Source organism: Mytilus edulis, chromosome 8 (genome assembly GCF_963676685.1).
Source record: "Mytilus edulis chromosome 8, xbMytEdul2.2, whole genome shotgun sequence".
In the NCBI taxonomy this organism is placed as follows: Eukaryota; Metazoa; Mollusca; class Bivalvia; order Mytilida; family Mytilidae; genus Mytilus; species Mytilus edulis.
In genome coordinates this window covers 33899581-33915092 of record NC_092351.1, presented here as the reverse complement: position 1 = coordinate 33915092, position 15512 = coordinate 33899581, and the positions used below count along the sequence as shown (strand labels likewise).

The 15512-nt window shown below is 30.2% G+C and overlaps 1 protein-coding gene across 2 annotated transcripts; it reads right to left on the bottom strand.

The window, feature by feature from the left end:
• Window positions 1-588: 588 nt before the first annotated feature.
• LOC139485425 (leucine-rich repeat-containing G-protein coupled receptor 4-like) lies at window positions 589-13866 on the bottom strand. Of its 2 annotated transcripts, none has more exons than XM_071269901.1 (2): window positions 13428-13866; window positions 589-2702 (listed from the first exon to the last, which is right to left on the bottom strand). In XM_071269901.1, exon 2 carries the CDS (start codon window positions 2681-2683, stop codon window positions 1073-1075), a length of 1611 nt encoding a protein of 536 aa, XP_071126002.1. In that variant the 5' UTR covers window positions 2684-2702; window positions 13428-13866; the 3' UTR covers window positions 589-1072. The 2 variants fall into 2 exon arrangements, with proteins under 2 accessions (XP_071126002.1, XP_071126003.1); XM_071269902.1 differs by lacking the exon at window positions 13428-13866 and adding an exon at window positions 4407-4703.
• Between the last annotated feature and the right edge of the window lie 1646 nt (window positions 13867-15512).

Below are 15512 nucleotides of genomic sequence, written 5' to 3'. Positions count from 1 at the left end.
CCGGGGAATTTTGAGGTTATTGCATGTGTAAAATCTAAGGTATTCATAACAAATATGTGATAAATCTGTTTATAGATCGGTTACCAGTCAAACACGAAAGTTACGTAAATGGAAATCTCGTCGGCAGCAATACATCGGAATGCCCTCACGGTCATCGCGATGAAAAATCCCAAGAATTCTGTATATTAGAAGTTTACTGATGTACAAAATTCATTAATCCAATACAAGAGATATGAATCCATTTATGAAATAACCAAATGAATACAGGAATCACGTGCTTTGTTATAGTAATGAATTTCATATCATATTTATTTTGGATATAACTGGATATAACCTAGAACCGTATTGTTTTATGAAATATCCATTGTGTTCAATTATTTTCTATGCACTACTTATGAGGAGGAGGGAACCTTAAAAAACGAATTTAGAAGATATACCTTTGCCTAATCCGGTAATTGGGGCAGTAAATTGGTTTTAAATTTCCATCTTTCATTTGAAAAAAGTGCATAAAAGCAACTGTCAGACCAATGAAAATTTAGCACCATACCTCAGTCTAGATACTTAAAGTTGTATGTATAATCTGATTCATCAAAAACACTACAACTTTTATTTTTGGACAACAACTTACAAACATTTACTATTTTCCAATTAAAAATCATCACGCTACGTTCATCTTGATGAAAAAAATGAGTATTTAAGCCTATTTTAATAATCTTTCTATTCTGTGCTGAATCGTTACGTCATAAGGACTGATCCAAACACATTTAAGATCTCAACAACTCTATAATGTAAAAGTCTGCTTAGAGTTCAGTCTGAACATCGTGTTCTTAAAGAACATTTTTCTTTCATGTTTTCCTCATGTTTAAAAGAAAGTATGCACTTTTTGCAATTCCCATATAGTTTTATGCACACTGGAAGACTTAGAGTTCAAATCCAGGTAAAGTAGACTGTAAGGAATGTTTGTTTACGGTTAGGACAGTCTGGATCCTGTTCAGTCACCTTATCAACATAATAATGTCCTGTCGACTGATGGTAGGGAAGATATCAATTCACAATTGTGCTCGTAAGAACTTCACCTGTACATGGAAACGAAATAACACAATAGTGTACATGTAAAAACAAAATTTAAAGATTTTGTAATTAAAGATGCAGTGCTTGCTTGGAGCTCCATGGTTTGACAATCAAATACGCGTTCGGTTCTATTACAACGATCTTCGAGTTCTCTAGATAACGCTGTTGTTCCTAATTTGTATTTATGATTCGAAGGATCATCTTCTATTTTACAATTACCAGTTGGTCCAACACCTAACACAATTCCACTATTTATTATTTTCTCTGTGTCACAATCACATATAACGTCATTTCCGCTGACATCAATGTAACTAAAAGCACACGGAGTGACATGCAATACGAACGATAAATTTGTGAGCTTATTATTATCTAAATCAAGTCCGATTGTTCTACTTATACCAATAAATGTATCAGGTTGGATTATAGTCAAATGATTATGACTAATATCAACGGTTTTCAACTTCAGTTTGCCAATATCCCCATATGACAAGCTAATAATCCTGTTATGTGACACATCCAGGTCGGTCAAGCGTTTTAAGAACAATAACGATCGTACCGGAAGAACCCGAAGTCCTGTTTCGCGCAATGTCAGAGTTTCCAGAGAATTTTCCAATCCATTAAACATTTCATCGTAATATGTAAGTGTATTACTATCCAATTCCAATATTCTTAAATTTGTCACTCCAACGAAGGCATCTTTTGGAATCAATGTGATGTTATTTCTAGAAAGAACTAGGAAGGACAAGTTTTTCAATTTTCGCAATGCTTCATATGGAATAGTATTCAAATTGTTATAATGAAGTCTTATATCTTTTAAGGAATGTTCTAGTCCAGAAAAAGCATGGACGTCAATTTTAGAGATTTCGTTCACATTAAGATTCAAATCGTGTAGGTATTGTAATCCATGAAATGTATTATCTTTTAAATGCATAACGTTATTTCCCAACAAAATTAACTTCTTTAAATGATAAAGACTTTGAATTGCTTCCGGAACTTCCTCCAAGTAATTATAACTCAAATCTAGCTCTTCGAGTTGTCGTAATCCAGTGAAAGCTTTTGAATGTATTCCGCCAATTTCACAGCTTTGAAGACTTAGTTTCCTCAATGATTTTAGATTTAAATCCTTGAAGATATTTCCTGGTAGTGTCTGGTTATTATTCTCCAAAACATTACTGTCGAGGATGAGTTCAGTTAGGTTTTCTAATCCTCTGAAAAACGCGAGATCTGCATCCAAAGAGATTTTACTTTTCTTTGCTATTAGTGTATTTAGATGTCTTGGTAATATGGAAGAAACTGTTTCAAAAGAAACGATAGGATTTGCACTTATGTCCATTTCCTTTATCATCAAGTCAGTAAAATCCCCAGATGTAATTTCCGATATGTTATTATGGCTTAGAATAAGATGCGAAATTTCATACGTATTTAAAACTTTAAAATCAGGGACTGTTTGTAAATTTGCCATGCTGCAATTGACTATTGTTTTGTTTTCATTGTTCCACCATATTAATTGCTTGCACGTGCAACCTGTCGTCTGCAACTGTTTTGGGCATTGAAATTCCGACAAAACCACGCAGAAGAATACGAAGAAAGTAAGCACTTCAAATACATCCATTGTAAATACTACGAATTCCCTAAAAAATAAACGAAGAACATTTGTTAATATACAATGTACTTTTACATCCTTAAAGGAATCATATTTTGATTAATGACACAAGGTTTATCGTTTTCTATGATGAAGATAAATTAGTCAGTATATATCATTTTTCCAGATACATTTTTTCTGCTACATTATGTATGTAGTGCTGAAAAGTAATACATTTTTATCGGGATGTTTTCTCGACTCGGAAAATCATCTGGTAAAAAAAGAAGAGAAGAACGATAATTTAAAGCACTAAAGCAGTGTTCCAAAGTACAGTCAAAGATATATAATTATATCTTTATTCTCGTAGACTAAAATACAATGGAAGTAAACATTTCTGTTTATCATAAAAGATTATAAACAGATTTGAAAAATAAGGATTTGCCAAATGCAATCACGAAATTGTAGACAATATATGTATGCGATATCGTACGTGTATACTTAGCCAAAATGTTTGCATGGAAAGGAAACAAGCAAAATAACTAAAAAAAAGCAAAAAAACAACAAAAAGAACTGTTACTTATAACTCATACATGTGATAGAGCTTTGTACTCTTTAAACTTTTTATTTATCACTGTTGAATCTAAACTGTGTTTTATTTTTGTACTATGATTAAATATATTTGTTTTGCTTCTATATATGTATATAGTGTAACACCAATGTTTTGTATATTTTCTTGGTAAAAGAACTTCCTTTTTTGTTTCTTACGTACAAAATCCAATAATAAACAAAATGTAAAAATACTTCGATTGATTCATATATAGTTATGTAATAGTATATTTAAACGTGTTGTGAAAGGAATGTCAAAACTACGATTGTCTATGGCGACCATATTAGACTTTGAATAAAGTCATTATATAATGAAAGCTCCTTCATAATATAAGTTTTAATTAAGAATTGAATGCTTCTTTTTGTAAATTTATTGGGGTGTAAAAGCGTTGACCGAAATACATTTTGTATGAAGCGCGGAAGCGCTTCATTCTAAAAATGTACGCACGGTCAACGCTTTTACAACCATATAAAGTTACAAAAAGAAGCATTCAATACTTATAATTACATTTTTCAGCTATGATCACGAAAACACGAATTTTATATATTTTATTATTTAATTCACCTGTGCACTTTATTGTTGGAGCACGTGTTATCATGAGTGAAAAGTTGTATTGAGCAATGCAACTGCTTACGGAATAACAAGTGATGTGCAGTTAACCAATCAGAATAAAATATTATAATGAAACATACATTTAATGTAATTATGTAGAAAAACTATTCTAAAATACTTTTTTTCACTGGAACGAATATTACTTTATTTTGAATAAATAGTATAATATATAATATGTGTTCCAACAGAAACAGATATTATTGAAATGTTTATAACAAAGTTTCTAGGGGAACTTGAAATCAGTTAGGCGGAACAAATATACGTTGACATAAATATGTTTACGTGTATCTAAAATCAGTCATCTTGATAACTTATTAAGAATTGGCCAAAATCAGTTATAATTTTAGGTTTAAACAAAATTATTATTTCTTTTTTTAAATTGATGGCAACTTTTTTCTGGATGGTAAGAAAATAAAGAGAAGTGATAAAGGGGTAAAAATAAACCATGCTCAGTATGTCATCTTATTTACATATTATGTCTAAATCCAAATTATCTTAATTTATCCTATTAATAAACAGAAAAATGCGCCTTACCTTGCTCGAAGTTCACATACAATATAAATAACAACACGTTTCTTGATTCTTATTTTTTAAAACAAATGACAAATGTTCAAATTATCCAACTTATAATCTCCGTTCATCAATCATTTTTTTTTCTTTTTTCGCCCTTGTAATGCAATCATTTCATCTATTAACATGTATTGTTTTGATGAAGTAGTCTTTATGGTTGTCAACGTTCCCTTGTGTAAATAATCATCAAAGTAAAAAGCTCGTCTCGTTGGATATAAACAATGCATTAAGTGTGCAGCTACGATGTGCAACAAGGAAATTAGATAAATATTTTGGAGATAGAGTTTTGTTAAAGTAATCTTATTTAACTGCCATACAGACAGCTAATCAACTTACGTTAGTCGATACGGCATGTTTTGGAGATAGACATAGATATCGAATTCCTACGAAAATGTTTTATCTGAATGATTCTTTCACTGCAACACATTTTCTTTTTTAAAATTGTGTATTTTTTGGAATATTTTTTGTCACTTTATCATGTTTATGGCACATATCTGCTAGTAAAAACCCGAAACATCATTTGTATACTAAGTTGTGGTCGATGTTCAATTATCTCATACTCTCGCTTCAAATCTTCGTCCTCCCAGCTAAGTCCACCTCAAATTCTCTTATGTTATACTCCTCTCAAAATCTCCATTCTTCCAGGCCAGTCCACCTCAAATTCACTTATTTTATGATCCTCTCCAAATATCCGTCCTACTAGCTTAACTCATCCCTGGTTCCCTTATTTTATTCTGTCTCAATTCAAATCTCCGTCCTTCTAGCTTATATAATCCACTCCTAATTTTCTTTATTTTATACTCCCTCTTCTAATCTCCGTCCTTTTCCTAATTAGTATACCCATCTCTTATTCACTTCTCTTTTACTACCTCTCTCAATATCAGTCCCACCAGTTTAACCCACGTCTAATTTACTTATTTTAAACTTCATATCCTATTAATATCCATTATACATGCCCGTCTCACTTCTAATTCATTTTTATTATACTTTATCTACTAATATCAGTACCACCAGCCTAACCTACCTCTAATTCACTTATCTTTAAACTAACTCCCCTTATCTCCGTCATACAACTCCTTCTCACTTGTAATTCATTTTTCGTATACTCCCTCTCCCAATGTTCGTCCTACCAGTCCATCCCGATATCAAGAAGTAAATAACGAGAAAAAAATATGAAAGAACAATTTAACGTCATATCCACTTGCATTCGAAGATTCAGCTACTTATATCAAATGTTATTTATATACTGCTTTTCTTAAAATTTTATGCAATACTCTTAATTTAAGTTCTAATGAATAATTCGAGACACAACGAGTGTTTTATAACATTTTTTTTTATCTCTCCCCCCCTCCACCCCCATCAAACAAAAAACGTATGTACATGTATGCTATTTTTTCGTTTGATGTGAATAGAAAAATAAGAAACCGCTTGCTTACTGTATGGGATCTCAGACATTTCTTCTCCTTGCTTTTCGAAATCCTGAAAACCCTATCGTTATGCCACATTTAGGGACATTATGTTTCTGGTCTGTTCGTCTGTTCGTTCGTTCGTCCGTCCGTCTGTCCTGCTTAAGGTTGAGGTTTTTTGTCGAGGTATAGTTTTTGATGAAGTTGAAGTCCACTCAACTTGAAAATTATACACATGTTCCCCATGATATGTTCTTTCTAATGTTAATGCCAAATAAATTTTTTACCCCATTTTTACGATCCACTGAACATAGAAAATGATAGTGCAGAAAGGGCATCCGTGTACTTAGGAAACCCTCTTGTTTTTATTTATATGTCAGACCCACCATGTTGTACAATTCAATGATTCTTATAATTTTGCATGATTGAATTAACTTAAAGTACTAATGATTGTCACTGTAATAACCATGTGTCTCGAGTTCCATCACTAATAGGTTTTAATTCTCGTTAATCAAGACTGTCACAGTAATCGCTAAACCGCAGGCCTCAATGGTAAAACACCATGAAATAAATTCCGAGTCTTAGATCAAGTTCAATAGGAAAAATAGGAAAAAGAAAACATCGTGTATTTTATAGAAACAGTATTCTATTCAAATTAATGATTCAAGGATTTTTATTTTGATTTTTTTTGGCAAGTTTATTCATTGAGATCGATCTAGATAATACTCGGTACAAATCTCTCCGTGCGTTCAGATAATAATTGAAAAAAAATACAACGTATTTGGTGTATACTCATTTATATTCAAATATTAATAAACTTGAAATGGTGCAATATGGTTGAAAAATATTTACAAAATTAATGCATTATCAATTATCGATTATTGTTTGTTAAAATGTTGCACAGTAGCAAGTACTTCATGAGTATTGGCATATATGAGATAAAGAGTGATAAAAGATGTATGTTTACTATTAATTAATTCTTTGTCTAGAACAATTGCTTAACATATCACAAGCTACTTTGAAGTTAGTTAATTCCTTGGAAAGTTAATGTTGCTACTGCAAGACAGTAACGGGTCTTTAATTTCAGGAGAACTGACTTCTGAAGTGCATTCTCAATTGGTAATGGGCTATTTCTGTCACTTTGTTTATTATCTCGCAAAATGAACAATGAGATTTCGATTATAAATATTTTGAAAGAAAATCTACAGTTTCCCGCAAAGCACGTGCAAAAGTAATTGTTGCAATTTAAAATGCGCGTGAAATCGCATGGTAACGTAATTAAAAGCCTACTGTTGAGAGATAGAAGGCAAAAGACGTTTGAGAGAATAAATTAGTTCTAGTGAACGTGATAATAGAAGAAACATACTGCTTAATGATATTTTGAGAGCCAAAGCTACTTCAAAAACTATTTTTTACTTTTTTCTTGTATATAACAGTTCAGGTGTCAACAGAACTTTTAGATTTAAAGAACATTAATCGGTAGATGTATAATTCCTTGTATTCTTTTATTATTATATAGATGTAGGACAAAGTAATTTAAACTGTTTTACTTAATGTTTTGAAACTATCATTCGATTTTTGTAAAAAGCAATAACTGAGAAAGAGATTGACGGTTCTATTTCCCCTAAAGCGCAAAATATAATATTGGACGTTGAATCCTACGAATCATATTATCTACAAATATTTTTAGATTAGAATGTTCGCTTCTAGCAGTAATCGAATATCAGAAATGTTTGATCAGTTGTATTAATCTTGATTGGTTAAATATATAGACAAACATCTAATTATTTTACCAAATAAAAGATAGAGAGAATAGAAATTTGTTGGTGCACGTACCTAGTACAATTTTGGAAAAAGTCATATTTTATTTTTTAAATTAAATAGCAACTCGTCCTAAGTTTAGAACAAAATTTTATTTTGGCAGATCGACATCACTTTCATCATCTTTCATGTTTACATAAAATTTCATGGATATGCCATCTGTAATCCTTTTTGGCAATATGATGTGTGATTGTGCAACACTTTATAAACGTTTACATGCATTTACACATCTTGCAAGCAGATGATCGCTGTTTAGCTATAACAAACATGGAACAGATAAAAAAAAGAATATAAAAATCGTCAAAACAAATCATATTGTTTATTTTTTATACAATTTCCAAATAACATATTTTCTCTTTTCATGGCAAATCTGATAGCCATCATTCATAAAAGTGAATTTAGAGAATGCCATTAAGCCATTAAATAGCAATCAAAAGCAACATCTTAAACATGTTAATGTCTCGAGCGCGCGCCTCGTGTTGATTAATTCTCACAGATACTAGTAATGACAGCTGTGTGTCTTTGAGTCGAAGCTTTTGACCATGTTAGCTGCACTGTGCAAGACACAGCTTAGTCGAATAAAATCAAATCAATTGCATTTGATCTTAGAAATAATTTTAAATCTGTTTTTCATTTGTTTTACCCATGTGACATGTGGAAGTTATATAGATGTTATGGGTGAAGGATCTACACGTGTAGTGGCTACTTTTTATATTTTTAGGCCAGACTTGACATTTTTAAATGGTTTGTCAGACTTCAAAACCATAGATTTTACTATGATGATAGTATTTTGCACAGCTTATGACGATAGGGAGACTTAATCAGAATCCCATATTTGTTATTCATATTAAGCCCTTTTTCACTGCAAAAATAATTTTAGATTTATGAAAATAGAAGCGCAATGAAAACACATTGAACGATTCTTGAATAAGCATATATTGTTAAGGAAGTTAGAGTAACAGTTTTGTATTAAAATATAAATATACTAATCGAGTTTCCCTTTAAGATAACAAATTGTCCGTTTCAAAAGAAGATCAACCTATAACTGCTCACTGTGACACATCTATGGAATGATAGAGGTCTTATGTTGATGCAATCCCTTTTGATACTTTTGCAAATTAAATGTTTATATTAAATTTTAGGGCCTTTTATAGCTGACTATGCATTATGGGCTTAAATTATTGTTGGATGCCTTACGGAGACCTATTATTGTTATTAATTTCTGTGTCATTTGGTCTCTTGTAAAGAGTTTTCTCATTGGCAGTCATACCACATCTTCTTTTTTTGTATTTACATCCATGTCATTTTGACTTTGGAGGGTCATTCTGTAGTAGTCTCATTGGCAATCAAACCTTAAAAAAAACTACCGCGGAAGGATTATGAATTTGGCCTAGTCCTCTCTTTTGCAATTTGCTGTTTGTCCATACGCGTGAGCTATGAGAATTTACCAGAAAAGATGCTTTTATTAAGAAAATGATCTAAAACATGGATGAATGTGATTATGTTAATTACAAAAAAAAAAAAAAAAAACACAGTCTATTGCACGATTTATAGTATCTGTACACGTGCATGTGGTTTTCCTGTTTTTGTTTTTTTTTTTTTGTTTTTTTTTTTTTGTTTTTTTTTTTTTTAAAGATATGCGATGTTTGCCATAGTAACATTTGAAAAAATTGACAAAGCCATTATTGTACTATTAAAAGTACAGCTAGCAGATGGCGGATTTTTGATACTTTCAGAGTTATTACATTATCACAAAGAATCATCTTATTACTGTTAGATGATATCAAAATTCTCAATGTATTTTGAAAGACATTAACAAAACACTCTGTAGTCTAAAATTTCCCTTTTATCAGCTTTTTCATGTTTGATTTGATAGTTTATCTCTTTTGATACGTTGGTGTTTCAATGAATATGTTCAATAAAAGCTTCAGCAAACACCTGCACCTAATATTATTTTAACACGTCTATGAATATCATATGACCAATGATGGGTCGACTTTCCACAACTTACATCCAAACCAACAAAGCTTTGATAGTTTACTTAGATTTTAAATATTTAATCGAACTGATAGCTAAAATGACACCGAAAAGTATCTTACCAATTAAATAGAGAACATTACTTACAATTTAATTACTTTGCTTGTATTTTCCCCGAAGTGGATCCATATTCTCTAAAGTTATACAGTATATGAGATATTGTAATTCAAAAATGCTCCGACATAGCATTTGTTTCTGACAGGGAAAAGTATAATTAGATAAATCTTTGACTTGAATGAGTCATAAATATGAAAAATGTTCTATCATATTGATTTAATTAAAAATGCTAGTGTGAATCATTTAGATATGCTATAATCTTAATTTAAAGAAACGTTAAAAAATTGATTAAAATGTTTTATGTATAATTATTAAAATGTTTTATGTATAATTTTTTTATGTTTTATGTATAATTATGTGAAATAGAAAAGATTTCAAATCGAAAATCTGCCTGAACACAAGCGTAAATAAAATTAGGTTGAAACCTTTGGTATTAGAATTAGTTATTAGCATCTTTTCGTTAAGTCTATATCTATAAGTTTCGGTTTTATATATACATTTACGAAGTTTTTACAATTCAGTCTACTTAAAAGTACATTTACTTATATACTAGTAAACAAAAGAAACGTTACACTAGTTTGAACTGAAATTGATTATACAATATAATAAATGGTCAAATTTATTTTGGGGAAAATGATGACAAAAGTCGGCATTTTATTTCGGAGATTCAAATATCTGCAAAGGCATTCAAATTTTTAAGCAGACCAAGTTTACTAGGTTTTTTGTTTTAAGTTCTAATATCGAGTTTTGGGTGCAAATACGAAAAAATATGTTGATTGATAAATTGAAATTTGTTTGTTTTACGTCCAGTGGCAAGTATTTGTATCATTTTAAGGATGGAAACAAATCACCAATAAATATGATATGCCCGGGGGCATGACCAGAATTAAGATTTTGAAAAAAAAGGCTACCACAGAAAAAGACGTGTCTGTCGCATTGGCGCGTACAGTTTAAATAACCTCGCAATAGGCATATCCTACATACTACTAAGTGAGTTGTTAAGCTTTCTTTAATGCGAAGAGAGCATCACACCTTCCTTATACGTGGTTTCAAATATAACCTAGCCATTTCAATCGGACGTGGATGTGTATTTATACATCCTGAACAGACAAAGAAATCTTTGCTTTAGTCTTGGTTCTACTTCTACATACGTGTGAAGTCCGGATGACCACATTTCTATACATCAGTCGAATTATGTATGTATCAACTTCAAACCAGACTTGGGGTAATTGTAATTGTAATCGTTAATCAGCTGTAATTGATTACAATTTTTCAAGTAATCAGTGTAATCATTAATCAGCCAAAAATCTGATTACATGTAATTTAATTTAATCAATTACTTTTCAAAATACCCTGTAATCATGATTACTTTTTGATTACATTCTAATTACAATGAAAAAATATCTAAAAATGTGTTTTTGATCATTAAATGAACCTCTTTGTTCATATTTGATAAATTTTTAACATACTAAAATGGTTTGGTTACTTTAAGCATGTCTACTTCAGTAAAAAATAAACTTACAGTATTTAAAAGTCATCATTAGCCTAAGCAGAGACATATAATACAATTATAAACCTTTATCTTAGTAAAAGATATTGTACATATTCATCGTTGTATAATGATCTTCATATTAATATTTGATAATAACTGTTACATATTCAAGTAATACTTTTCTTAAAATAACACTGATTTATAATCTTTTGTTAATTTTTTGTGATTTTTGTCAACTTTGAATTGACAGGTAGGAGACTAATTAAGGTTTGTTTTTATTGCAATTACCAATTGAGTATAGCTGTAGGGAAATATATATGATAAAAGATAAATCAGACATGAAAATTTATCTAATTAGCACAAACTAAATTAAAAGTTGGACAAATATGTTGTTTAAATTTTATTTGTATTTGGACTGGACATGTAAAATGCAATGATCATGATGATTTTTAGTACTTTAATACATATTGTTTACAATTTGATTAAACATTTCTATTAAAATTTAACATAGTTTTAACTGGTACAAATGTAACTTTATTTCATCCATATTTAAACTTCCATAAACTGCAACTTGGAATACTTATAAATTATGAAAGAGGTCAGAAGACAAACAAAAAAACTCTAGATTATGATATATCTTTATTTAATTCAATTCAAAATAATTTAGAGATCATTGGTGATAAAGTGTAATGTAACATATGTTACAGTGAATTTGTATAATCAGTGATTATGTAGAATCCCTGAAATTTTTAGGGATTATGTAGAATCACAGGCTAGTTTAGGAATTATTTAGTGATTCTACATATTCCCTGAAAAATCAGGGATTCTACATAATCCCTGATTATACAAATTCACTGTAACATATATATGTAGTGAAGTTTGGTGTTTATTTAAATAGATGAAGTTTAATTTGAAGTTATCATTTTATAATTGAACCAAATAAAATACGTTCTCAAAAATGCTATAGTTATATAAACATTTATTCATCCACATCATTCAAAATGTTTTGTTTTTAAATTCATTGTAATCAGATGTAATCATGATTACTTTGCCAATGTAATCATTAATTTAATCAGATACTTTCAGAACTGATGTAATCATTAATTTAATTTAATCGTACAAATGACAAAGTAATTGTAATTTAATCAATTACATTGATAGTAATCGGACCCATCTCTGCTTCAAACTCAAAAAACATGTTTCATTTTCGTCTTTGTCAAATTTACTATTAACTATTAAAAAAAAGTAATTTTCGTCTTTGTTAGATTTATTTGTATGCATGTATATTTTGATTGTTTTCATCAGTTATGAAATACGTTTGCAGTTAATATGACTGCTGGTTCTAAAAAAAGTGTCACAATATATAAGCGATTATTTCGTTTTCGGTTGGCTCACCAAAGTAACGGAACTATAAACAGCTGTTATACAAGAGAGAGGTTCAAATAGCTATAAAACAGGTTAATCAAACATTTCTTCGAAAAATGCATGAACAGGCACCACGTCAAGAATATGACAGTTGTGTTCAATTCGTTACGTTGTTGTATAATTAAGTATAAAATTCATGTCAGTTTTTATGATTTCCTTCCTTTTTGAAATGACCCGAAACTTCAGTATTTTTGTTTGTTACTTTTTGTCATTAAAACAGACTTATGTACATTTGTACATTCATTAATGCTAACAAAATCCGCGGAAGGTTTGATATGAAACTCTCATACCAGTGGCTCATGTTAACTGAATAATACCAGTTCTTCTATTAAAACAATGGTGTGCACAAATGAATTGAATAAAAAGAATGAAATCTAGATAATTTGTTTTCTCTAATTGTTTACTTAATTATAAAGTGTTTACATTTTCACGGTCTGATGATTTGAAAAAAAATATATAAACCTGAGACTACAAACGTAATGAAGTGAAAAAACACTCTTACCTTATGTTAATACGCCAATGGACAACAGATGGATAACACGTAAATAACATTAATTACTTACACCACAGAACAACGAAGTGTAATGAAGTGCAATTATATTTGATTAGGAAAAATCTTTACAACAATATTTCGTTTCAATAAAAATGTATGTCTTTATGATCAATATGCCTCACATCTTATACCTAAAACTATCTACAATATGTATTTTGTAGCTAAGATAAAAGAAGTCGTGAAAATAAACATACCTGATTTCTTTGTTCGTTGCACTTCAAAGCAATAATTTAACGGGAACAATATAGTCCTGCATTTTCATTGCACGTGCGGATGTTTTGTTGTAGTCATGGTAACTTTAGAACTCAAATAAACGAAGTTCCACTGTTTATATCACTGATTGCAAAACTTTCGCTCCTGAAATTTCTTCACAAAATGAATAAATTTTAAGTTTTTATCCTATAATCTCAAACAATGCGTAAAAGATACGAAATATCTTAATGAAATTCCACCCGTTTTGATTGGCATGACAATGTGTAGAAAACATCTGCCCTTCAAAGAACGCAGTCACCAGAAAAAGATGTAATTCATGCAAATTTATGCAAATCTTTTCATCTGTATAATATTTCCAATACACTTTTAAGCAGTATGAAACATGATGTCTTTGTGACCATGGATAGTTTACTTGAAAGCGAAGAAATCATACATGCACATATATTAGACCTGATTATAAAGATCTGTTTAAATTAACTCATTTGAGGATTTAGTTTGTAATCATCTTTTCAATTTAAATTCCTTTGACACACCAGATAACTTTTCTTTATGCATCATTTTATCGCTGACTACATAGAAATTTGTGTTAATCAAAATAGATAGCTTAGTATGTACATTTCTGAAATTTCTATCACATTTTGCATCAAATCTGTTCAAAAGTGTCTGATTTATACTTTCAATTAATTTTGGTTACTTTTAGATACTGTAGACATTTTGAAATCACTATTTTTTTATGTACTTTACATTTTCTTATGCCGCTGCCTGATATAACTAAAAATTTATGATGGGTTGACCGTTATGAAATATCTGTTTCTATAATGACAACGGATATGTAGCAATTGTCTGAGCAGCAATTCCGTCCTCTTTTTCTCGATTTTAAAATAAGGAGGTCTGGTACGACTGCCAGTTAGACAATTTTCCAATTATTGGCTCATTAATACACATTCAGCAATAAAACAAACCATTCAAGACTCCGACATGACAAAATGTGAAACAATTCAAACAATAAAAATAAGGACTGATGTGTGAAAAAACAACACACGAAAAACAAATATGACAGACAACAACCAACATCAACCTCATATTTTGTACAGCTACAGACTGAGAAAAGTCACATTTTCTTGTTTCATAGGCCAAGGAATATGCTTTTGGTCCCGGCTGTTAAATTTCCGTATTGTTATGAGTTAAAATTTATGACTAAATTCAGTAAAGACCCATCAAAACAATATCTGATTCAAAAATTTAATAACACTTGTAGATATTTAGATGATATATTGGCTCTCAATTATGACGACTACAACGATTTTTTTTTTACATGCACACGTATAAAAATTGCTGTTTTTATCCAACGCAATCATAGGTTTGAACGTAGTTTTCAATTTAGACTTGTTTATATATATATATATGTAATATATACACTTTAGAGATTATCCTGCTGAACTGACTTTAGATAAAGCTAATACTAAAAATGAACACAGCTCTTTCCTGGATCTTGATTTCTATATCTTTAACGGAAAGCTTAATACCTAAATCATGATAGAAAGAGATGATTTTTCATTTTATATTGTTATTTATCCATTTTTAGATGGTGACGTTCCCTTGTCACCATCTTATTGTGTTATTAATGTATCTCAACTTGTTCGATTCGCTCGTGTATGTAACAACGTATTTGATTTCAACGAAAGAAATCTCTTTATTACTGAAAAATTATTACATCAGGGTTTTCGATATCACAAACAAGCCAAAAAATTTACTAAATTTTATCATCGGTACAAGGGCATTATTCGTATTAAAATATAAATCAACATGCAAACATTCAATATGTTATGGTAATATTCTTTACAAAGCACAAAAATGTCGGAATTCACCTCAAAATCTAACCAAACCTTAAAACAGACTTATGCGGAAAGGATATAGTTACGATACTGTTGTCAAGTCAGTAAGGATTACATGTTTTTGGTATTATTATTAATACATTTATATGGTCTTTAAATTCGCAATGTACTTGATTTTCATGTAATGAAGGCATAATCTTTCAATCAGTTGAATTGAGGTCTGAAACTGGC